This window comes from Belonocnema kinseyi, chromosome 7, assembly GCF_010883055.1.
Source record: "Belonocnema kinseyi isolate 2016_QV_RU_SX_M_011 chromosome 7, B_treatae_v1, whole genome shotgun sequence".
Classification (NCBI taxonomy): domain Eukaryota; kingdom Metazoa; phylum Arthropoda; class Insecta; order Hymenoptera; family Cynipidae; genus Belonocnema; species Belonocnema kinseyi.
The window spans coordinates 13306819-13331381 of record NC_046663.1 but is presented as its reverse complement, the minus strand read 5'-3'; the positions used below and the strand labels follow the sequence as shown (position 1 = coordinate 13331381).

General features: G+C 27.8%; 1 protein-coding gene across 1 annotated transcript; it reads right to left on the bottom strand.

The window, feature by feature from the left end:
• Positions 1 to 463: 463 nt before the first annotated feature.
• LOC117176347 (leucine-rich repeat extensin-like protein 3) lies at positions 464 to 18501 on the bottom strand. Its single transcript, XM_033366588.1, has 2 exons — positions 18378 to 18501; positions 464 to 852 (listed from the first exon to the last, which is right to left on the bottom strand). Exons 1-2 carry the CDS (start codon positions 18499 to 18501, stop codon positions 464 to 466), a joined length of 513 nt encoding a protein of 170 aa, XP_033222479.1.
• Positions 18502 to 24563: the final 6062 nt, after the last annotated feature.

Here is a 24563-nt window from a genome sequence, read left to right as displayed (position 1 = left end):
AGAGAGAGAGGTGAAAACCAACACCGGATTTCCCGCACGTGACCATTTGCAGGAAAGGGTCGGAGTTTCGCGACAATGACTTCAAAGTTCCGACAATTCAAGGTCGGAAGGGATACCGACAACGGAAGAGACAGTCATGAGGAATAATGCCAAAGATAGCACGGATAGAACAGAAATGCATAATGCAATTTTCATTCGGGGGAACTCTGTGCCGGATCCATGATCAATCCCGGAACTTACTATTCATATAATCCTCTTACAGTCTCTAATAATTGATTGATTTTGATGCTTCTTTAAAATAAATTTTCAGAACTCAATTTTTAAGATGTTCTAGCAGCTAGATTTTGCAATTTAATTTTGTGCACACTTTTTTTTGGTATTATTTTGTACAGAAAAATTTAAAAAAATGGTGGGAGATATAAGGAAATTCTTCGAAATTATTTTTCATTAATGAAAGCAGAGTTTATATAACGAAATAAGCGAAGGAGGATGATGATAACGAAAAGTAGGACGGTGAGGAAGGAGGAAGAGTAGGAGAAGGATGCGGAGAAGAATGATCCGGAGGATAATGAGGAGGAAGATCAGGAGGAGGATAAGCAGGCGGACCATCAGGAGAAAGAAACAAAGTAGAAGTAGGACGATGTGGAGGAGGATGAGCAGAAAGATGATCGAGAGGGCGATGAGGACGAAGAGGAGATATAGAAGGAGGAGGATGAGGAGGAGAAGGATCAGGAGCGGAAAGGGAAGGAGTAAAAGGAGGAGGATGAGAAGAAGTAGTAGGAGGATAATAAGGAGAAAGAGGGGGAGAAGAAGGTAGAGGAGAGGTTGAAGGAGAATTATCAGGAGGAGGATCTAGTTAAATTATAAACTCTAAATCTTGGATTTAATTTTTATAAGCATAAGCTACTTCTTGGAATCTTATATAAATGATAAAGATTACTTATCATTGATACTTGATAAAAATGTCTTTTTTTAAATCAAGAATTTGTCGAATTTTGCACGTTCTATTGAATTGAATTATAAGATTAAATTTCAAAGAATGTGTGATGTAAAGATTTTTTATACAACCTTTTAATCATTTGAATAATCTATAGTCTCCTTTTTCAGAGAGCACAGTCCGTCCTTCTTTTTATTAATTCCTGCTTTTTTTCCCTTACTCCCTCTCAAATTAAAAAACTCTTTCAAATACTGAAAGTTGAGAATTCCAACGCTTTTCCCGATTTTTTTCTTAACATTTTCATTCATCTTTTATCAATATTTAATAGAAACTCAATTCATTAGGTAGCAAGATAAATTTAAAGAGGTTATCTTGGATCATATAGCTTTTAAGTATTTTTGTAGCATTAAAAAAAAATTTTGTTCATTTGAAAGGCATTGCCAGCAAAAATGGCTAATAATTCCATTACGAAACCTAGCACAAAAGATAAATCTATTTTATGGTTAAAAATCACAAAATCAGTTTGCCCGAGGATAAAAATAATGAAAATCGAAAATATTAAATGTAGTCGCATTTTCAACAAAAATCGATTAATCCTCAACGAAGAAGATACATTTTCAACAAAAAATTAAATTTTAAGCAAAAGAAAAAACTAATTTAAGCAAATTAATTCTAAAGAAACTAATTCGATTTTCGACTTAAATGACAAATTATTAATAAAGAAAATGTATTTTAGACAAAGTAGTTCAACTTTCTGCAAAAAAGTTAAATTTTTGTTAAATTATTTTTCCGCCATGAAGATAAATTTTCAACCAAAAAGTTTAATTTTTCACTAAACAAATAATTCTTAAATAGATTAATTTCCAACTGAAATATTAAAGACAAAATTAATTTTTATTCGTAAAAACAATCCAAATTTTAAAAAATTGATTTTTTAATTAAACAAATAAATTTTTAAGTAAAACAATAGATCTTCAGAAAAAAATTGCAACCAAGTAATTTATCCATGTAGTAGAATGTTTAATTGAAAAAGTCTCATTCTCAATAAACAAAGTGTGATAGTTAATATTTCTAAAAAAAAAAATTATTTTTGAATCAAAAACAGATCATATTTTAACCAAAAAGATTTTAATTTAAAATAAGCCACAATTTCACTTAAAAAAAAAGATGAATTTTCAAATACAATATTTACTTTCTACCAATATAGACGAATTTTCAAAATAATTTATGAAATTTAAAACCAATAGGTGAATTTTCAAATAAAAATGATGGATTTTCAGTTGAATTATCAACCACGGAAATAAGTTTTGAAATAATATAGTGAATTATTTTTAACGAAAAACTGCATATTCAACAATGTATTTTAACTTCCAAAATTGTCATAGAATTTTCATTTGAAAAAAAGAAATTTTGAATAAAATAGGTAAATTTTATCAAAAAAAAGCAAATTTTTAACCAAAATGATAATTCATTAACAAAAAAAGTAACTGTTTAACAATGCAGTTAAACTATGAACTAAGTAGTGCAATATAAAAAAATTCTCCCAAGAAGGTTTATTTTCAAACAAAATAAAAGAATTTGCAACTAAAAAAGATTAATTTTCAACCAAACAGATTGATTTCTAATTTACAGTAACCAAAAGAATTAATTTTCATCAAAGCCAATCAACTTTCAATGTACCATAATTCAAAAAAATTAATTTTTCGCTAAAAATATTAATTTTTACCAAAAAAGACGAACTTTCAACCCCAAAAAAGGAGAATAATCAGCCAAAATTTTTAAGCTTACAACTAAATAAAATTTCAACCAAAAAGAGAATAGGTTAATTTATAGTAAACAAAATAAATTTTAGCCATAAAAAACGGACTAAATTTTGTTGGACTAAATTTTTAATCGAAGGAATAAATTTACAAGTAAAATAATGAATTTCAACCCGAAAAAATGCATTGGTGAAAAAGTTGTTTAACCATGCACAACAATTTTTAATTGAAAAATAGACATTTTCATGAAAAATGTAAGATTTTATATTTCAACGGAAAAAGATTTTTTTTCAATGAAAAACAATTCATATTTCTACCAAATAGATTTTAATTTGAAATAAAAAGTAGTTTAATTTAAGTAAAAAAGTGCATTTTTAGCGAAAAAATTTGTTTTAATCTAATAAAGGTGAGTTTTAAACAAAACACATAAAGTTAAAAAAATGTAGAAGGTTCAACTGGAAAAGATTGATTTTCCACAAGAAATGGAATAAATAAATTGTCCATTGAAAAAATTAAAATAAAAAGAATTTTGATCAAAGCAATTTAATTATCAATAAATTTGTTCTTTTTTTTAAACAAAATAGTTACATTTTTAAACAAGTAGATGTATTTTTAACTAAAATAATCAATCGTTACCCAAAAAAGAATTAATTATTAACAATGTGGTTCAAATTCGAACCAAGTAATTGAATTTTTAATAAAAAAATATAAATTCTCAAGCAAAAATTTAAATTTTGATATTTTCAACAAAGGTAATTTTATTTTAAATAGAAAAGAGTCGAATTAAATCAAAAAGAATTTTAAAACAAGAAAATTTATGTTCCTCAAATGAAGACAAACTTATCTAATCAGTAACGCCCACTGATCAAAATAGTAATTTTGAATGATTTAAATAAACTTATTTTGAATGACGTAATCAGTAAAATCCAATAATAAATTCAGTAATTTTTATTGATATAATCCCTAACTTCAATTAAAATCTGTCACTTGGATTCATTTATTGAATCAGCCATATTGATTAGTTAATTTTTTTAGAAATATTGTTTTGTCATTAGCAATGACTAGCATTTCAGTCAGAGCATGTTTGATTGTCAGCATATCATTAGAAATTTTATTGATTTAAATTTTCGAGTTAGCATTGGAAAAATCTAATCATAAACTAATTTCTAGAAATGCTTTCATTTCCGAGTGTAATTATAAAAGTTTCGAAACTACCTGCTAGATTATAAAATGAAATAATAAGGTAATGAAAGAGATAAAACAAACATGGAAGCGTAGAGAAAACTGTTGGACGTCACGCGAGTTTCGCATCGAGTTTCTCGTGAGGGTAAAAATTGCTGTCCAGAGAATTTTTCGCAATATTACACACGTTTGCGAGAGCTATTACGCTTAAAGAGTAAACCGCGACTTGCGCGTCGGCAGGTGTTGAAGTGCGATCAATAACGCTTTACCAATTTAATAATTCATGAATTCATAATTCATGTGATGAGGAGCCGTCTGAAACTGCCTCTATGGTCCTTAAAGTGGCTGACGTCAGGGCTACTGTTTAAAGGAAAAAGACAGTAACGGCCAAAAATTCGAGCAAAAATTTGTCTTCTAAAAAGTGGATAGTGTTTTTTTTGTAGAGTTGACTTACTTAAGATAAAAAATCTGCCCGCATCGCGGGTACACTCTCATCGCGCGCTATGCGCGCGGCTCGCTTCCCCAGTGAGCACAAAATTTGGCGATGTCTTTACGACATCGTTACGACACCTTTACGACATCTTTACGACATTCTATGTCTATGTAAAGACTCCTGACCGACATGGACAGAGGATGTCGTAAAGTTGTCGTAAAGATGTCGTAACGACGTCGCAAAGACGTCGCCAAATTTTGTGCCCACTGGGTCGCTCGCAAGTTGGAGCGCGCCTCGGGCATCTTTTTTCGTATCCTGCATAGTTTGTCCACAAAATGGAATTTTTTATCTTCCATTATTTTTTGTGCAATCAAAATTTGAAATTTCGATTTTTGAAGAAAATCCAAAAATTAATTATGATAAACTTGTAGGGCTTGCAAAAAGAAATGTTTTTTTTCTCTTGACTTTTTTCTATATCGTGCGTGTTTCGGCTTCAAATTTTGATTTTCGGTTGATTAAAAAAATTTTGAAAACGCTATAACTCTAAGAATTTTCTTTTTATCAAAAAAAGTCACTCAAATAAATTGTTTGTTCTTTTTAATACTATAAATATTTTTACATGGAATTTTCAAATTCAGAAAAAAGTGGTCTCAAAAATTTTCAAAATGCGCTCACTTTTGAAATTTTCATCAAAAATGGCTGTTTCATGATCTCGTCCTTTCTTTTAGGACCTTAAAAAAGTGTGATGTCAAATTTCCGACATTTCTAATACTTTCTCAATCATAAATGATGAGAATGTAAAAAATTGAAGGAATAGATGTTAGATCCTTTATTGAAGATAAAACTTTTAAAGTTTCGAGAGTATAACACTCTCCTCAGATACCAATATTTCACAAAATCGATATAACAATGTTTCAAATGTTTCACAACCAAAAAAAACGGCTAAAAAAAAGGTCGAAAATTTGGTCGTGTGATAGTGGAATCGAGCAAATTAATATTAATAAAAATTAAGAAAAAATTAATCGAAAATTTTGAGGACAGAGACATACTGAGACATAGAATTCTAAATTTATCACAAGATTTTGTGAAAAAACGGGAAATATCATCTGTTGATAGAATTTTTGCAAAGAATATTAAAAAGCGTATTTCATGAAATTAGCGGAATTCATGGAATTCACAGAATTCAAAGGGTTCACGAAATTATGAAAATTCACGGTATTCAGTGAATCGGAGAATTTCACAGAGCACGGAATACATTGAATTGAATAATTTCACGGAATTGAAAAAAATCATGGAATTCGCGGAATTCATGCAATTTACGAAATTTAAGAAAATCAGGGAATTAAGAGAATTCACGGAATTTAAGAATACTAGTAATTCACGGAATTTGCGAGAATCAAGGAAAAAAATAAATTAATGGAATACACAGAATTCATGGATTTCACAAAATTAAAAAATTAGTAGAATTTACGAAATTCAAAAAATGTAAGGAATTTACAGATTTAAAGTTCAAGGATTTCACGAAATTTAAGCAATTCAAGAAATTTAACTAATTCGTGAAATTCAAGAAAATCATGGTATTCGTAAAATGCAATGAGATAATGAAATTCAATAAAATTATGAATCCCACGAATTACGCAAATTCCTTGAATTCCCTAAGTTCTATGAATTTCGTAAATTAAACATTTTCCGTAAATTCCACAAATTCCATAGACTCGGCGAATTCTGTAAAGCCCCCAAATCCAGTGAATTCGATGATTGTAGTAAATTTCCCAAATTTCCTTATTTCAATAAATTGCGTGAATTTTATAAATTCTGTGAATTCTATACATTCCGTGAATTCCATCTATCCTGTGAATTTCTACTATTCCATGATTTCCAAAAATTCCGCGAATTCCAATAATTCTGTACATTTCATGCATGCAATAAATTTCGCGAATTCCTCTAATTCCGTGAATTCAGCAAATCCCGTAATTTTCAAGAATTCCGTGAATTTGTTAAATTTTTTGTAATTTTTTAATTCCATTAATTCCATGAATTTCATGAAAGCCATAAATTCGGTGTATTAAATGAATTTCGTGAGTTCCTTGAATTCCATGAATTTTGCGAATTCCGTGCCTTCCGTCAATTCCTTGATTTCCCTAAATTCCTTGAATTCTAATAATTCCGTCAATTTCATGAATGCCATAAATTTCGCGAATTCCGTGCTTTTTATAAATTCTGTCAATTCCGTAATTTTTATAAATTCCGCAAATTCTCGGAATGCCATAAATTCCGTGTATTTCATTAATTTCGTGAGTTCCTAGAGTTCCATGAATTCTACGAATTCCATGAATTCTACGAATTCCCTGCCTTCTGTAAGATTCTTTGAATTCCATCAATTCCTTGAATTCTATTAATTCCGTGAATTTCATGACTTTCATAAATTTCGCGAATTCCGTGCTTTTTATAAATTCTGTGAATTCCGTTATTTTTATAAATTCCGCAAATTCCCGGAATGCCATAAATTCCGTGTATTTCATTAATTGTGTGAGTTGCTAGAATTCCATGAATTCTACGAATTCCCTGCCTTCTGTAAGATCCTTGAATTCCATCAATTCCTTGAATTCTATTAATTCCGTGAATTTCATGACTTTCATAAATTTCGCGAATTCCGTGCTTTTTATAAATTCTGTGAATTCCGTTATTTTTATAAATTCCGCAAATTCCCGGAATGCCATAAATTCCGTGTATTTCATTAATTGTGTGAGTTCCTAGAATTCCATGAATTCTACGAATTCCGTGCCTTCTGTAAAATCCTTGAATTCCATCAGTTCCTTGAATTCTATTAATTCCGTCAATTTCATGAATGCCATAAATTCCGTGAATTTTATGAATTCCATAAATTTCGCGAATTCCGTGCTTTTTGTGAATTCCATGAATTCCGTAATTTTATAAATTGCTTGAATTCCGTGATTTTTATAAATTCCGTGAATTCTTTGAGTTCCGTGAATTCTTTGAAGTTCATAAATTCCGTGAATTCCCTAAATTTTATAAGTTCATTTAATTCCATTAATTCCGTAAGTTAATTCTTAACCTTTTTCAAATATTAAAGTCATAAAAACTGATGATGGAACGATCATTACTGACTGGTATAGGAAGGGCACTTATTCAGGTAGATGCATAAGTTTTCTTTCTAACCATCCAATTCAAAATAAAATAGCTACTATTAAAAATTTAGTTGACACTATGTATAAATTATAACATGAGTCTTTTCACAAAATATTGATTTCATTGAAAATGTATTTTGTTTTAAAATAATTATCCTCAGAAATTTGTTAAAGTACATATTAAAGACAAATTAATAACACTTCAAGAACACTATACATCACGGTTAAAATTAGGAACAGTGAATAATTTTGAGTCCAAATTTTTCTTGTCTATTCCTTTCCATGGTAGTTTATCCTTTGAAATAAAAATAATTCTGAAAGATTTTAATATTGAAAGAGTGTTTAGAGTTACTTCCAAATTAAACAATTTTATAAAATTAAGTAAACATGTTCTACATCATGAGCCTAATAAATTTTAAAGATAGGTAGCATCAATATTTTTTATTAGAATGCAGATGATAGATGCCTGAATGTAGTAACTGCTCTCAAACCTAATAGTCCTTTATGAAACATAATTTTAGATTGTTTAACTTGATTTCCAACTTTTTCAGACTCCTATGCTTACTAGTTAAATAATCAATTGGATGAAATTATAAATTGTATTTAAATTCCAGATTTCTTCCTATTGAAACCTTTTACTTTGAAATTATAATTACATTCATATTTATCTTTTGTACACCATCTCTCTCTATTTCTCCTTCTCGATACCAAACGTTGAAATGGAGGAGAAGACAAGTTCTGCTCCCTAATCATAAAATGATTTTACTACTATTACCATTTTTATGAAACATCAATCCTAACGAATAATTGTCCAATATAATTTTTTAACAAAAGTCTTAAATGACATCCAGGTAACAAAACAATTGAGTGTGTTATCCTCTCGAAACGTTGAAAGTTTTATGTTCAATAAAGTATCTTACATCTATTTCTTAAATTTGTGTGTCTGAAGTGAGTCAACTTTACAAAAAACAAAAAACAAAAGCACTCTGATATATTAACAACTCAGACAAAAAAACACCGAAATCATATCAACAACATCGATTTACAATAAGTATATTCTAAAAAGTGCAGAAATAGTCATGAAATCTTAGAAGGGTATCACAATTTTATAAATTTTGAATCAAATTTGGTTTGCTACATACCTCATATTTAATACAATAAGGAAATTATTCTAGAGAATGATAATTACAATCAAAAAATGCTAAACCACTTTAATTAAAAAACAATTTACGAGCTTATTAAAAAATCTACACAGCGGGTCCAGTATGAACTCAAAATTATGGTTGAAAGATGCTGGGATTGTTCTTTGATGGACACAAAAACATAGGGTTACGGAGCCAATTTAATTTAGTTTATCCGTAGACCTTTTATCTAATTCCACATTATAGAGAAAGATGATTATAATAACAAATGATAACAAAATTCAATGAACAACAAACTAAAGAAACTATAAAAATGTCTACAAAAGGGATCAATTATGAAATTAGCACTATGGTTAAAGAATGGTAGAATATATCTTTAACAGATATCCGAACATATGTAACGGAACCTGTATGATATAGTTTGTTTTCAAACCTTGTATCTAATACCACAATTAATATTTAGAAAGATGATTATAATTCAATGCTAAAACACTTCGATGACCAACATACTTGAAAGATTAAAAAAAATCCACAAAACAGAATCGGTATAAATCAGCATCATGGTTAAAGAATGGTGGGATATTTCTTTAATAGATATCAGAATGAAAGGTAATGAAACCAATGTGATTTGGTTGGTTTTCAGATCTAGTATCTAATAACCTAATTGTTAAAGAGGAAGATGATTATAATTAAAAAGATTCTAAACCTCTCGAATTACCAACAAGCCTCCGAGATTATAAAAAAATCTTCAAAACAAATCCAGTAGGAATTTAGCATCATGTTTAAAGTATGGTGGGATAGTTCCTTTAATAGACAACAGAATATAAGATAACGAGACCAACATTATTTGGTTTTGTTTTAAGACCTAATATCTAATAGCATAATAATTATAGAGAAAGATTGTTATGAGTAACAAATGCTAAGCCTCTTGAGTGACCAAACAAATTTAAATCAGGAAAATTATTAAAAAGAGGTCTAGTAGAAACTTAGCATCATGGTTAAAAAACGGTAGGCTTTTTCTTTAATAGACACAAGAACATAGGGTAATGGAACCAATGTTGTTTGTTTTGTGCTTAGACCTTTTATCTCATACCACAATTATTACAGAGAAAAACGATTCTAATTTGAAAATGTAATGGACAATAAACTTATCAGATCAAAAAGATATCTACAAAAGAAATCAATTAGGAACTTTACATCATGGTTTAATAATGGTAGGATTGTTCTTCAATAGACACAAAAACATAGGGTAAGAGAACCAATTTGATATGATTTGTTCTTAGTCCTTGTATCTCATAACATAATTATCATAGCGAAAGATGATTAATAATTAACAAATGCTAACAAAATTCAATGACCAACAAACATACGAAATTATAAAAGCATCGAAAAAGGGGATCAGTTATGAAAATAGTACCATGGTTAAAGAATGGTAGAATAAATTTTTAACAGATATCAAAACATTTGGTAACGGAACGAACATGATATAGTTTGTTCTTAGAGCTTGTATCTAATACCACAATTAATATTGAGACAAATGATTATAATTTCAAAGTGCTAAAACACTTCGATGACGGGAATATTCAAAAGATTTTTAAAAATCCACAAAAAAGAACCAGTATGAAATTAGCATCATGGTTAAAGAATTATGGAATAGTTCTTTAATAGATACCACAATATCAGGTAACGAAACAAACGTGATTTGTTTTTTTTTTCTAACCTAGGATGTAAATACAAAATCATCCTAAAGAAAGATGATCATAATTAAAAAATGCTACACCTCTTCAAATACCAACATACCACATTAAGAAAAATCCACAAAACTGAACCAGTATGAAATTAGCATCATGGTTAAAGAATAGTGTGCCAGTTCTTTGATACATTTATTGTAAGTGTTGTAAATCGTGAAGGCACCATTCCCCGGATTCAAGCAATTCTTGGAATTCATGGAATTCCTGAAATCCACGGAATTCATGACATTCATGGAAATAAAGGAATTCACGAAATTTATGAAATACACGGTCAAGGAATTTACGGAATTTATGCAATTCACAAACTTGACGGAAATCGCAGAATTTATGGATTTCAAGGAATATATGGAAATCGCGACATTGATGGAAATCAAGCTATTCAAATAATATAAGAAATTCGCCGAATTGGCTCTAATCACGGAATTTATGGAATTCAAGAAATTCACGAAATTCAAAGTATTAATGGAATTCGCAGGATTAATGCAAATGAAGGAATTCACGAAGTTCTTGGAATTTGCAGAATTCAAGGAATTTAAGGAATTTGAGGAATTCAATAAATTCATGAAATTTGTGAAATTGATGGAATTCCATGAATTCTATATATTCCATGAATTTCGTAATTTCATTTAATTTTATTAAGTTATTGAATTTCATGGTTTTCTTGAATTTCGTGAATACCATCAATTACAAGATTTGCTTGAGTTTTGTGAAGGAGTTAAATTACGTGACTCACTTGAATTCCGTGAATTCCATGAATTCTACCAATTTAATTAATTTCATACATTCCGTGAATTCCACAAATTCGATTATTTCCGTTAATTCCGTGTATTTCATGAATTCCGTGAATTCCTGTATTTTCGTAAATTCTATCATTTCCGTAAATTTAATTAATTTCATGAATTTCGTCATTTCAGTGAGTTCCATTTATTCCGTGAATTGCATAAATTCATTAAATTCCGAGAATTTCTTCATTTCGGTGAAGTCTGAATTCCGTGATTCCTGGATTTTCTAATTTCCGTCAATTCTGCGTATTCATTGAATGACGTGAATTCCACAAATTGCATGAATTCCATAAATTCAGTAAACTTCTTAAATTCTTTGAATTCCGTAAATTCAATTAATTACACGAATTTCTTGAATTGGTTGAATTTCGTATATTCCACCATTTCCACAAATTCCATTTATTCCATTAGGTCCCTGAATTCTATGAATTCCGTGAATTCCATCATTTTCGTGAATTCTATTAATTCCGTGAGTTTGATCATTTCCGTGAATCCAGTAATACTGTGAATTCACAAATTGCGTGAATTCCATAAATTCCATAGATTCCTCAAAATCCCTAAATTCGCTGAATTACGTAAATTCGATGAATTCCGTAAATTTAATTGACTGCTCAAATTTTGTGAATTCCATGAATTCCGCCAATTCCACGAAATCCGTGAATTCCGGTCGTTATATAAATTTCGTAAATTCTAAAAATTCTTTGAATTCCATGAATTCCATAAATTTCATTAATTTCATACATTCCATGAATTCCACAAATTCCATTGCTTCAATTAATTCCGTGTATTTCATGAATTTCGTGAATTCCATTATTTCCGTAAATTTAATTAATTTTATGAATTTCGTCATTTCAGTGAATTCCATTTATTCCGTGAATTTCATGAATTCCTTAAATATCTAGAATTCCTTAATTTCGGTGAAGTCTTTGAATTCCTGGAATTTCTAATTTCCGTCAATTCTGCGTATTCAATGAATTACGTGAATTCCGTAAATTGCGTGAATTTCATAAATTCCATAAATTCAGTGAATTTCTTAAATTCTTTGAATTCCGTAAATTCAATTAATTATGCGAATTCCTTGAATTTGTTGAATTCCAAAAATCCCACGATTTCCACAAATTCCGTTCACTCCATTAAGTCCCTGAATTCTATAAATTCCGTGAATTTCATCATTTTTGTGAATTCTATGAATTCCGTGAATTTGGCCAGTTCCGTGAATTCCATTAATTACATGAATTCACAAATTGCGTGAATTCCGTAAAGTCCATAAATTCCTTAAATTCGTTGAATAACATAAATTCAATTAATGCATGAATTGCGGAAACTGAGTGACTTCCATAAAATCCGCAAACTGAGTGACTTCCGTAAATGCAATAAATTCCATGAATTCAATAAATTCCATGAATTCAATAAATTTCATGAATTATATAAATTCCATGAATGTCGTGAATTCTATGAATTTCGTGAAGCTCGTGATTTCCTTGAATTCTTTGAATTTAATGAATTCTTTGAATTTCTTGAATTCTATGAATTGTGTACAAATAATCGAATGCCGTAAATTCAATGAATTCCGAAAATTCCGTTCATTCTTTAGATTTCCTGAATTCCTTGTATTCCGTGTATTTCCTTGATTCTTCAAATTTCGTAAATTCCACGAATACCATAAATTACGCCAATTCCATGAAATTCGGGAATTTCGGCCATTATATAAATTTCGTGAATTCTGTCAATTCTAAACATTCCTTTAATTCCATGACTACGGGCGTTATATACAATATAATAACAAAAGTTTTGCCTGGAACCAATTTTATCATTAGTTTTTCTCTGTGTTGTAATAGCTGAAAATACATTGTAAATGATAAATAATTAATGTGTTGCTATTTCAAGGAAAGAGGCAGTATTCGCAACCTTCGATTGGTACAAAAATGTTAGAAATCTTGAATCTTGAATCGATAAAAGAACATAACTTCTTTAGATGAACTAATGAATCACCACCTTCATTCTACTGTTTGCTAATATTACATAAAATTAATTGACATGCCAGACTTGTCACTTCTTCTACAGATTTACTCCTATACGATTTATCACAATAACTAAAAAAATATCTAATTAGCTTTTTAGTAGTTCAGAATCAATTGTAAGTGCTACATAATTCATGTGATGAGGAGCCGTCTGAAACTGTCTTTATGGTCCTTAAATTGGCGGACGTTGGGGCTGCTGTTTCCAAGAGAAAGGCAGCACCTGCAAAAAATTTCTCTTGTAAGAAGTGCAGAAAGTCATGGAAATTTGGAAGGGTACCAAAGTTTTATAAATCTTTAATGTGATTTAGTTTGTTTTCAGATCTAATATTTAATACAACAATTATTTTAGAGAAAAACGATTATAGTTAAAAAATACTTAATCACTTTGATAAGCAACCAATTTACGAGATTACTAAAAAATCTAAAAAAAACAGATCCAGTTTGAACTTGGCTTTATGGGTAAAGAATAATTTGATAGTTCTTAAATAAATAAACTTCTCCATCATACTTGCTGCAGACACCTGTTGAAACGAAAAAAAAAAGTAAATCATTTCTCAGAACACTTGCTCCAGGAAAACAAATTACGATGAAGCCAATTTTTTTTAATATATAGTATAAAACTCGAATACTCGTGGAATTCACGCAATTTACAGAATTCACGAAATTTATGGATTTCGAGACTTCATGGAAGTCAGGAAATTTACGGAATGTATGGAATTCATGGACTCTCACGAATTTCTTGAATTTCTTGAATTCCGTAAATTCCGTGAATTTCTTGAATTCCTTGAATTATGTGAATTACTTGAATGTATTTAATTCCTTGAATTCTGTGAATTCCTTGAATTCAGTTAATTTATTGAATTCTGTGAATTCCTTGAGTTCAGTGAATTCCTTGAATGTAGTGAATACCTTGAATTCCGTAAATTCCTGCAATTACTTCAATTCATTGCGTTCCTTCAATTATGTGAATTTCTTGAATTCTGTAAATTTCTTGAATTCTGTTAATTCCTCGAATTCAGTGAATTTCTTGAATTCCATGAATTCCATGAATCCCATGAATACAGGAAATTACTTGCAATCCGTGAAATCCTTCAATTCCATTAATTCGATTAATTGCGTGGATTTCGCAAATTCCATTAATTCCTGGATTTCCATCAATTCCGTTAATTTCATGAATTCCATAAAAAAATTCCTTTAATTCCACGAATTCCGTGATTTTCATGAATTTTATTAATTCCTTAAATTCGTTAAATTCCTTGAATTTCATGAATTCCTTGAACTCCATGAATTCCTTTAGTTCCTTGAATTCTGTGAATTCCTTTAATTCCTTCAATTCTGTGAATTCCTTGAATTATGTGAATCCCCTGAATTCGGCGAATTCCTTAAATTCTGTAAATCTCTTGAATTCTGCGAATTCCTTGAATTCTGTGAATTCTGTGAATTCCTTGAATTCTGTGAATTCCTTGAATTCTGTGAATTACTTCAATTCTGTGAATTCTGTGAATTCCTTCAATTCCATGAAGTCCAAAAAAAGGTAATTTTTTACTAAATAGTTACATTTTCAAATAATTACTTTATTTCTTAACCAAATAGTTGAATTTTCTACCAAAACAGTTGACTTTTAGACCCGAAAATATAAATTTTTGCAAATACTTAAATCTTTAATCAAAACAGATTAATTTCTAAACAAAATATTGATTTCTATACCGGAAAATATGATATTTCAACTAAACACGTGAATTTTGAATCATCTTTTTCATCCATGAAGATTAGTTTACGAACAAATCTTTAAGCTTTTACGCCCAAAGGAAGAAGTTTCTGCGGAAGAATTTGATTTTTAAATTAAAAAAATGGATTTTGAAAAAAGCATTAAAATCTGTAAGCGAAACAGAATAATTTTTAAACAAGAAGATCGATTACATCTTTCGATATAGAAATTAATTTGTAAACAAAAATTTCAACCAAAAAGGTGAATTTCTAACTGAAGAGATTATTTTTACAGTAGAAAATTCAAATTTTTAAGAAAAATCCAGCATTTTTAACCAAATTTTTTAATTTTAAACTAAAAAAAGTGCGTTTTTTCACCAAAATCTAATCGTCACATTTTTCAGTTAAAAAAGTTAATTTTGAAACAAACAAACAAAAATTTTCTGCGAAACAGTTAAATTTTTAAATAATAAAATTCATTTTTAATGAAATTGTTGAATTTTGCACTAATACGGACTAATATAATAATAATAATAATAATAATAATACTATCCCTTGTGCTATACTCAAACGGATAGTTTAACGGGCTAATAACAATAATTTTCTACCGAAAAGACGACTTTTTGAAAAATGTTAGAATTTCCAACCAATTAGTGTAACTTTGAACAGAAATTTTAATTTTTGAACTAGAAATAAAATAATTAAATTTTCTCTACAATAGGAATTTTTAATGAAATAGTTTAATCGTTAAATAAGAAATATAGCGAAAAACAAAACGACTGTTAAACAACGAAGACTGATTTGCTACTGAAAAATATAACGTTTAAAAAAAATTCTCAAACAAATTTTCTCAAAGAAACCAAAATTATTGAGATGCATAATTTTATTTACAAATCCCCAACTGTATTTTACAATGTATTGTGAGCTATCAGAAATTTGGTTAAGAATTTTTTCAGTTATTTTGAAAAGTCGCATGAGGGTGAACCTTTAAAGAAACGACAAGGCTGACGGCTCAATCGATTTTAGGTCACGGAATTCACAGAATTCATCGAATTCAAGGAAATCCCGAAATTCCTTGAATTCACGGAATTAATGGAATTTATGGAATTCGCGAAATTAATTGAATTCATGGAATTGAATTACGGAAATTCCTTTAATTGCGTGAATTTCTTCAATTCCATGAATTAAATAAGCTTCGCAAATTCCTTAAATTCCATTAATTCCTTGAATTCCATTAATTTATTGAAATTCATGAATGCGCAAATTCCATTTATACCATGAATTCCGTGATTTTCATGAATTATTTGAATTTCATGAATTTTTTGGATCCAACGAAATCCGTGAATTCCTTGAATTCCATAAATTCCGTGCATTTTATCAATTTCGTGAGTTCCTTTTTATTTATTTAACGATTAAACTATTTCCTTAAAATTTCCTTTTTTAACAGAAAATTTAATTATTTTATTTTCAGTTCAAAAATTAAAATTTCTAGTTCAAAATTACGCTAGTTGGTTCGAAACTCACAAAAAAATTTTAATTCGTCTTTTCGGTAGAAAATTATTGTTATTAGTCCGAAAAACTATCCGCTTAAGTATAGCACCAGGAATAGTAATAATCATATTATTATAATAATGGTTGGTATTAGTGCAAAATTCAACTATTTCATTAAAAATCAATTTTATTCGTTAAAAATTTAACTGTTTCACAGAAAATATTTTTTGTTTGTTTAAAAATTAACTTTTTCAAATGAAAAAGTTGCTATTAGATTTTTGGTGAAAAAAGCACTTTTTTAGTTGAAAATTGAAAAATGCGGTTAAAAATGCTTAATTTTTCTTTAAAATTCGAGTTTTTTAGTGGAAAATTAATCTTTTTTATTAGAAATTAATCTTTTTGGTTAAACTTTTTTTTTAAAATCAACTTCTATAACTAAAGATGTAATCGATCTTCTTGTTTACAAATTATTCTGTTTTGATTAAAGAGTTTAATACTTTTTTCAAAATTCATTTGTTAAATTTAAATATTAAATACTTTTGTAGAGAATTAGTTTTTGGACGTAAAAGATTAAAGATTTGTTCGTAAACTAATCTTTATGGATAAAAAAAAATTTGTTGAAAATTCGTGTATTTTGTTGAAATATCATATTTGTCGGTAGAAAATCAATCTTTTTGTTTAAAAATTAATCTGTTTCGATTAAACATTTAAGTATTTGCAAAATTCATATTTTAGGGTCTAAAACTCAACTGTTTTGATAGAGAATTCAACTTTGGTTAGGAATAAAGTAATTATTTAAAAATATAACTATTTAGTAGAAAATTACCTTTTTTGACAATTCACATTTTTTAAATGAAAAGTCAACTATTTTGTGGATAATTGTTTTTCGTTGAGAATCCTTATTTTTTATGGAAAATCAATCTTTCTCGTTGAAAATTTATTTCCTTAGTCCAAAATTCAACAGTTTTTTTGAGAATTTCTTTCTTAGTTAAAAACGAATTTTTTATCTAAAAATTTAACTATTCTATTTTCAGATGAAAATATAACTATTTTATTTCAAAATTCAAGTGTTTTGTTGTAAATTCGTCTCTTTCGGTAAAAAAATTTTCTTAGTTAAACCTACATCTGTTTGGTTAAAAATTGGACTATTTGGGTAAAACTGCAATTTTTGTTGTTGAAAATTTAACTGTTTTGTTAGCAATTTTTTTAGTTGAAAATCAATCTTCTTCTTTAAAAATGTAACTATCTCGTTAAAAATTAATCTGTTTCTTTGAAAAAATAACCATTTGGTTCAAAATTGTGTTTTTTAGTTGAATATTCAACAACTTTCTTCAAAATTCGTTTCTTTCATTGATGAATTTATTTTTGTAACTAAGAATTAAGCTATTTCTTTTTTGATTAAAAATTGATCTCTTTTTTATCAATTAATTTTATAAACTATAAATGTAACTTTTCCTTATTTGATTGTATGTAAAAATTGGACTACTTTGTTAAAAATTCGACGATTTTTAAAATAATATCTTTAGATTTATTTATTTATTTTTTAGTAAAAATTTGCCTCACATAACATCTTAGAATCCCTCCTGCCGCCACCCAAAAGACTGTCGGAAGTTAAAATTTCATCGATATCTTTGCTAGAAGCTAAAATTTTTAGTAGTAGTCTGGACGATGTCGAAATGGCTGGAGTAACGCTCAAAATGGCAAAAAAAAACCGCACGGTTAGGCATTCCCACGATTTGTCCGCGTTCTCGTGTAAAGTTCAATGTTCCGTGAAACAGTAAAACTATAACTTACTCAAGTGCCTTCATTCTGGACGCAAATGACAAAACTGTCGCGAAAGACAACCAAAGTTCGCGTCCGTACTTCCCAGAGACAAATCGCATAAAAATCAGAGACGAGAAAACAAATAAAAAAACAAATAAGTTTGTTCTTTTATTAGGCAAGTAAAATATAATGCTTGACTTGTAATGTATTTTTGACGCCTTATTTACGTATCGCTCAAGGCGCGCTTAGGCGGTGTACCATGTCTAGGCGGTGTACCATGCCTAGGCGGTGTACCATGTCTAGGCGGTGTACCACGTTTAGGAGGTGTACCATATCTAGGCGGTGTACCATGTCTGGGCGGTGTACATGACTCAGGCGACATACATAGCCTACGCGATGTATAGATCCTAGGCAGTGTGCATGGTCTGGGCGCTATACAGTTTATAGACGATGTAGATTATTTGGGCGATGTACAGTGTCTAGGCGGTGTAAATTGTTCTAGGCGATTTACCCATGACTGAGGGTGGTGTACATGGCCTAGACGGTATACATGGTCTGGGCCCTGTACAGAGCCTTGTTAGTAAATATGGTCTAAGCAGTAGGTTTATAGGCCATGTAAAGTATTTGGACAATAAACAGTATTTAGGCAGTGTGCATTGTCTAGACTGTGTACAATATATAAACGGTGTACAGTATTTGATCAGTCTACAGTACTTGGGCGTTAAACAGTGTCTAGGCAGTGTACAGTCCCTAGGCAGTGTACCGTGTTTTGGCAATGCACAGCTCACCGTCGCGTTTGCTCGCTTTATAGCTCCATGTCCTATGCTAATGCACAGGACTGAAAGCTTAACAAACACCAAACTTGAAGGAGATATGTACACCGCCTAAAAGCGACTAAAAGATATACACCCCCTAAATGCAAGGGATCGTGTTCTATTTTACAAATAGAAAAAAACATTTAAAAAAATTAAATATTGCAAGATATTTGACAAGTATTTCAAATTTTTCTAAAGATTGCATAAAGATATCTCAAAAATTTTTTGTTAGATTTTGAAGATTGTAAAAAAATTTTAATAATTCACCGAAAATTTTAATAATTTCACAAATATGACCGAATTTTCTTAAAGAATATTTGAGATATTTTAAAAGATTTCAATGATTTTACAAAGAATTGGAATATTTTATAAAGATTTCGTGAAGCTTTCAAAGAATGCACAAAGGATTAAATGATTTTTCCAAAGATTACCAAATATATTTAAAAAATATTTCAAATATTGCCCAAGATTTCAGAAAGATTTGAAAGATTTTCAAAGATTTCACAAAGATTTAAAATATTCCGGAAGAATTTTGGATATATTCAAAATATTTCACAAATGTTTCAGAGATTTTCCAAATATTTCAATAATTGAAGAAATATCACCAAATGTATTTAAAAAATTCAAATATTTCCAAAGATTTCAGAAAGATTTCAACAATTTTCTAAAGATTTTACAAAAGTTTATAATATTTAACAAAGATTTCTGATAGATTGAAAAGATTTCACAAAGGTTTAGAGAATTTCGCAAAGATTTTAATAATTTCACCAATATTGCCAAATATATTTTTAAAATATTTGAAACATTAACAATGATTGTAATGTTTTTTAAATATTTCGAAAAGATTGAATAAATTTCGGATATTTTCATAAGAATTTAATGATTTTCTAAATATTTCAAAAAGATCTGCTGTTTTTCGAAAAATTGACGATTTCGCAGAAAATGTAGTTTTTGTGTAATTTGAATATTCTGGTGTAGAAAAGAGAACTGGAATCTTTTCTGGATGAAAATTCAACCTTTTTAATATATTTTTTGCTAAAAAATTCTACTTTTTTGTTTAAAATTTTAAAATTTCGTATAAAATTGAATTTTTGCCTAAAATATATAATTTAGTGCTAAAAAATTAACTGATATCTTTCCTGGATAAAAGTACAACTATTGAAAAAAAGTTGTCTTTTTTATTTAAAATTCATAAAATTCAATCGTTTGATAGAGAATCCAACTATTTTCTAAATAATTCATGATTTTTGGTTGGAAAAACTCTTATTTGAAAAAATGTGATTTTTTTCATAGAATCTTATTTTTTGTTAAAAAATTCAATCTGATATTTTGATGTTGAAATGTCAACTGGCGTATTTCTTGTACTAAAATTAGACTAATTTATAATTTGGTATAAAAACGTATCTATTTTAAATCTTATTTTTTGTTTAAAAAAATTTTTCTACTAAAATTAAACTAATTTAGAATTTTTGTATAAAAAAGTATCGCTTTAAAATTTTATTTTTTGTTAAAAAAATTCATATTGTGATTTTGAAATGTCACTTGGAATATTTTTTGCATTAAAATTCAAATATCTTTTAAAATTTTTTTTAAATAAAAAATTTATCTGTTCAAAAATAAAGTTCATCTTTTTGGATAAAATTCAAGTATTTGGTAGAAAACTTAATCATTTTTGGTTAAAGACACTCGCAATTTTGAATTAGAAGGGATTGTTTTCCCTAGAATTTTATTTTTTGTTAAAAAATTAATTTATTTATCTTGAAATGAATACTGGAATATTTTTGGTATAAAGTTCAACTTAAAAAAATATATATTTCTATATTGTTTTAAACGAAAATTCATCTTTTTGGATAAAATTCAATTTTTTGGTTGACAATTTAACTATTTGGTTAAAAAATCAGCATTTTGGGTTGTAAAAACTCGTAATTTCAAATTAAAATTTTAATTTTTTTGAAGAATCTTATTTTTTTTAACAAATATATATTTTTATCTTCAAATGTCAACTGCGGTTTTTTTTGTATTTAAATTCAACAATTAAAATTTTTTTTAAATACGTCTGTTTTAAAAGATAATTAATCTTTTTGGATAAAATTCAACTGTTTAGTAGAGAATTCAACTATTTTGCAAAAAACTCATCATTATTTGTTGAGAAAGCTCGTATTTTCAAATTAAAAATTCTATTGTTTTCGTAGAATCTTATTTTTGTTTGAAAAAATGATATTTTGATCTGCAAATGTCAACTGGAGTATTTTTTGCATTAAAATTAACTATTAAAAATTTTTTTTTAATCAAAACTTATCTGTTTTAAAAGAAAATTCATGTTTTTGAATAAAATTCAACTATTTGTTAGAAAAGTAAACCATTTTGTTAAAAATTCGTCATTTTGGATTAAAGAAACTCGTATTTTTTAATTAAAAATTCGTTTTAAAAATCATATTTTTTTCTTGAAATATCAACTGTAGTATTTTTTAGATTTAATTTCAACTGCTTAAACATTATTTAATTTAAAAAAATAAAAATTTATTTATTTTACAGGAAAATTCATCTTTTTGGATAAAAATGCAACTATTTGGTACATAATTCCACGTTTTTGTTAAAAAGTCATCATTTTTGGGTTAGAAATTTGTCTTTTTGGACTGAAAATTAAATTTTTAGGGCTTTAACTGTTTTTCGGAAAATTTATCCTTTTTATTTAAAAATTCATCTATGTTATTGATAACTTCATTTTTTTTAGGAAAATGAAACTTTTCATTTAAAAATTCTTCTTCTTTCCTTGAGTATTTAATTATTCTGTTTGAAAGATTTGGTTGAATCACTTTTGTTAAAAAATAATTTTCTATTTGTTGAAGATTCATATTTTATGTTAAAAATGCATTTTTAAAAATTGAAAATTCAATTACTTGGGCGAAATTTAAACCACATTTTTACAAATTTATTTGTTTATATCAAGACTTATGTCTTTGATAGAAAATTTAACTGTTCAGTGGAAAATTAATTTTTTGATGAAAATTCCTATTTTCTGTTTGAAAAATCAATTTTTGTAGAAAAAACTTGTCTCTTAGCTTGTAAGTTGAATAATTTAGACACCAATTTATTTATTTCTTGAGTGAAAAATCCTTATTTATTGAAAATTCTTCATTTAGGTTTTTAAATAAAATTTTATCTTTTCTATTAAAATATAAACTATGACATTTTTGTTAAGAATTTGTCAATTTGGTTCAAAATTTGACTTTTATGTTAACAATTTAATTTTGTTGTTGCAAATTCAAGTATTTTCTTAAAAAGTCATTTTTTACAGAAGAAAATACATTTTTTATTTAAAGTAAATTAATAAATTTTAAATTTTCATCGAAAATATTGTCTTCTTTCGTTAATCATTACGGAATAAAAAGAAGCAGGGAATTTTGAAAATAAGGTTCGGGGCAAAATTGATGTTAGTTTATCATACTTGTTAAATTTTTCTGTTTGCCCAATCTTCTTCAACGATGACTCGCCCAAATTCCTTTTCTATAAACGATTGTTTTTTCCCTCGAAAAAAATCGACCCTCGTTGAGGGAATTCAATTACGAGAACCTGAGGAGAAGGTCTTGAGCTACGAGTTCCCATTGTCTTTTAAAAGACTCCCATTCTTCATAGAGTTTTACGAGGTCCCTCGAAACGAAACTTTCCAAGTTCTAGGCTACCAGCTGCTTTTTCTTGGGAAATTCGGAAACAGGCTACAGGTATTTTTCCCATTTTCACCACTTTCTCTGCATCACGGAATCACTGAAAAGTGATTGTATTTTCAGCAGTTGTATTTTCAATAAAAAAATTATTAATTTTTAACCAGAAGAGTTAAACTTTTTCCCAAATTGGGGAATCTTAAACTAAAATATTTCAGCTTTCCTGTGTGAATTAATTTAAAAAAGCAAACCATTTTTCAAGAAAATAGTTCAAGTTTCAATCCAGGAGATTATTTTCGACTACAATAAAGAGTCTTTAAAAAATTAATTTTTCACACAATTGTTTAATTTTATAACAGGTAGAACTAGTTAAAAAAAAAAATACAATGCAGAAGCTTTTAAAAATATGATTTTTTAACTAATTTGTTTTATTTTCTAAAAAGTAGAATTATTGTTAACAAAAAAAACTATAATATAGAATCCTTAAAAAAAACTTTTTAACAAAATTGTTTAATTTTCTACAAGGTAGAATTATTATTCACCAATAAAGACGAAGTTTTAACAAAGAAAGGTAAATTTTCCACCAGAAAATATGCATTTTTAACAAAAAGATCATCTTCAACCAAATAGTTGAATATTCAAAACAAAACAAAATAAAACAATAAAAAAATTTTTGAACCGTAAATATTAGTTTTCTACTAACGTAGTTAGTCTTCAACTGAGATAGTTCAACTTTTATTTAAAAATAAGTTTGCAAAAATACTAAACAAAGATTAAAAAAAAGACTTTTTAATTAAATTATTTAATTTTTAACAAAATAGGGACACTTAACAGCAAAATAGCTATCTTGAAAAAAATGACTTTTTAAGAAAATTGTTTCATGTTCTAAAAAGTAGAATTAATGTTAACAAAACAACTACAATCAAGAATCTGTAAAAAAAATACTTTGTAACAAAATTGTTTAATTTTCTACAAAGTAGAATTATTATTTACCAAAGGAAACAAATTTTCAACAAAAAACTTAATCATGCGACCAGAGATAATGAATTTTTAAGCAAAAAAATTCATCTTTCACCAAATAATTTCATTTTTGAACCAAAAGGATTAATTTTCTATCCAAGTGATGAATCTTCAACTAAAAACATTAAACTTTAATTTACAAAATATTGTTCAAAAAGAAAGGACAGTTGCATTTTCAACAAAATAGTAAAATTTTCAAATAAAAAAGACCTTTTTAACGAAAAAAGAATAATTTTCAACAAAATAAAGGAATTTTCAATCAAATAGTTAATTGTTTAAAACAAAAAGACCAATCTTCAACAAAAATTTAAATTTACAACCTGTTAGGTTACAAATTATATTATTGGTATGATGATTGATTCATTTTGTTAAACATTCTACTACTTTGCTAAAAATAAATATTTTTAGCTCAAGGTTTCGTTCCTTCGGTTGAAAATGTTGATAAAAATTCGTTTCATATTTGTATTTTGTGTAGTTGTAACGTATTTCTCTAACTTAAAATTAAATGATTATCTTTCCGGTAGAAAATTCATCTTTTTTAGTTGATAACTCTACAAATGATAAAAAAAACTTATGTGACGCGTTGCGCGAGTACTCAGTCGAGTATACTGCGCAATATCATGCATCGCATTCATGTATCTCTCCCATTTTTTTATTTGCCTTGCCGCACCTATATATCATACTAAAAGGCTAGAATCAAAAACAATATTAGACTTTATAACAAAATTGTTTAATTTTCTACATAGGAGACTTATTGTTAACCAAAAGAGATGAATTTTCAACAAAAAAATGTCATGTTCGATTTACAACAAAAAAGACAAATACTCAAAAAAAAAACAAAAGATTTCTACAAAATAAATAAATCTGGAACAAAAATAGTTAAACTTTTATTTGAAACTATACAGAAAAAATCCGCGATGTTTCAACAAGAAAATACAGGAATTTTT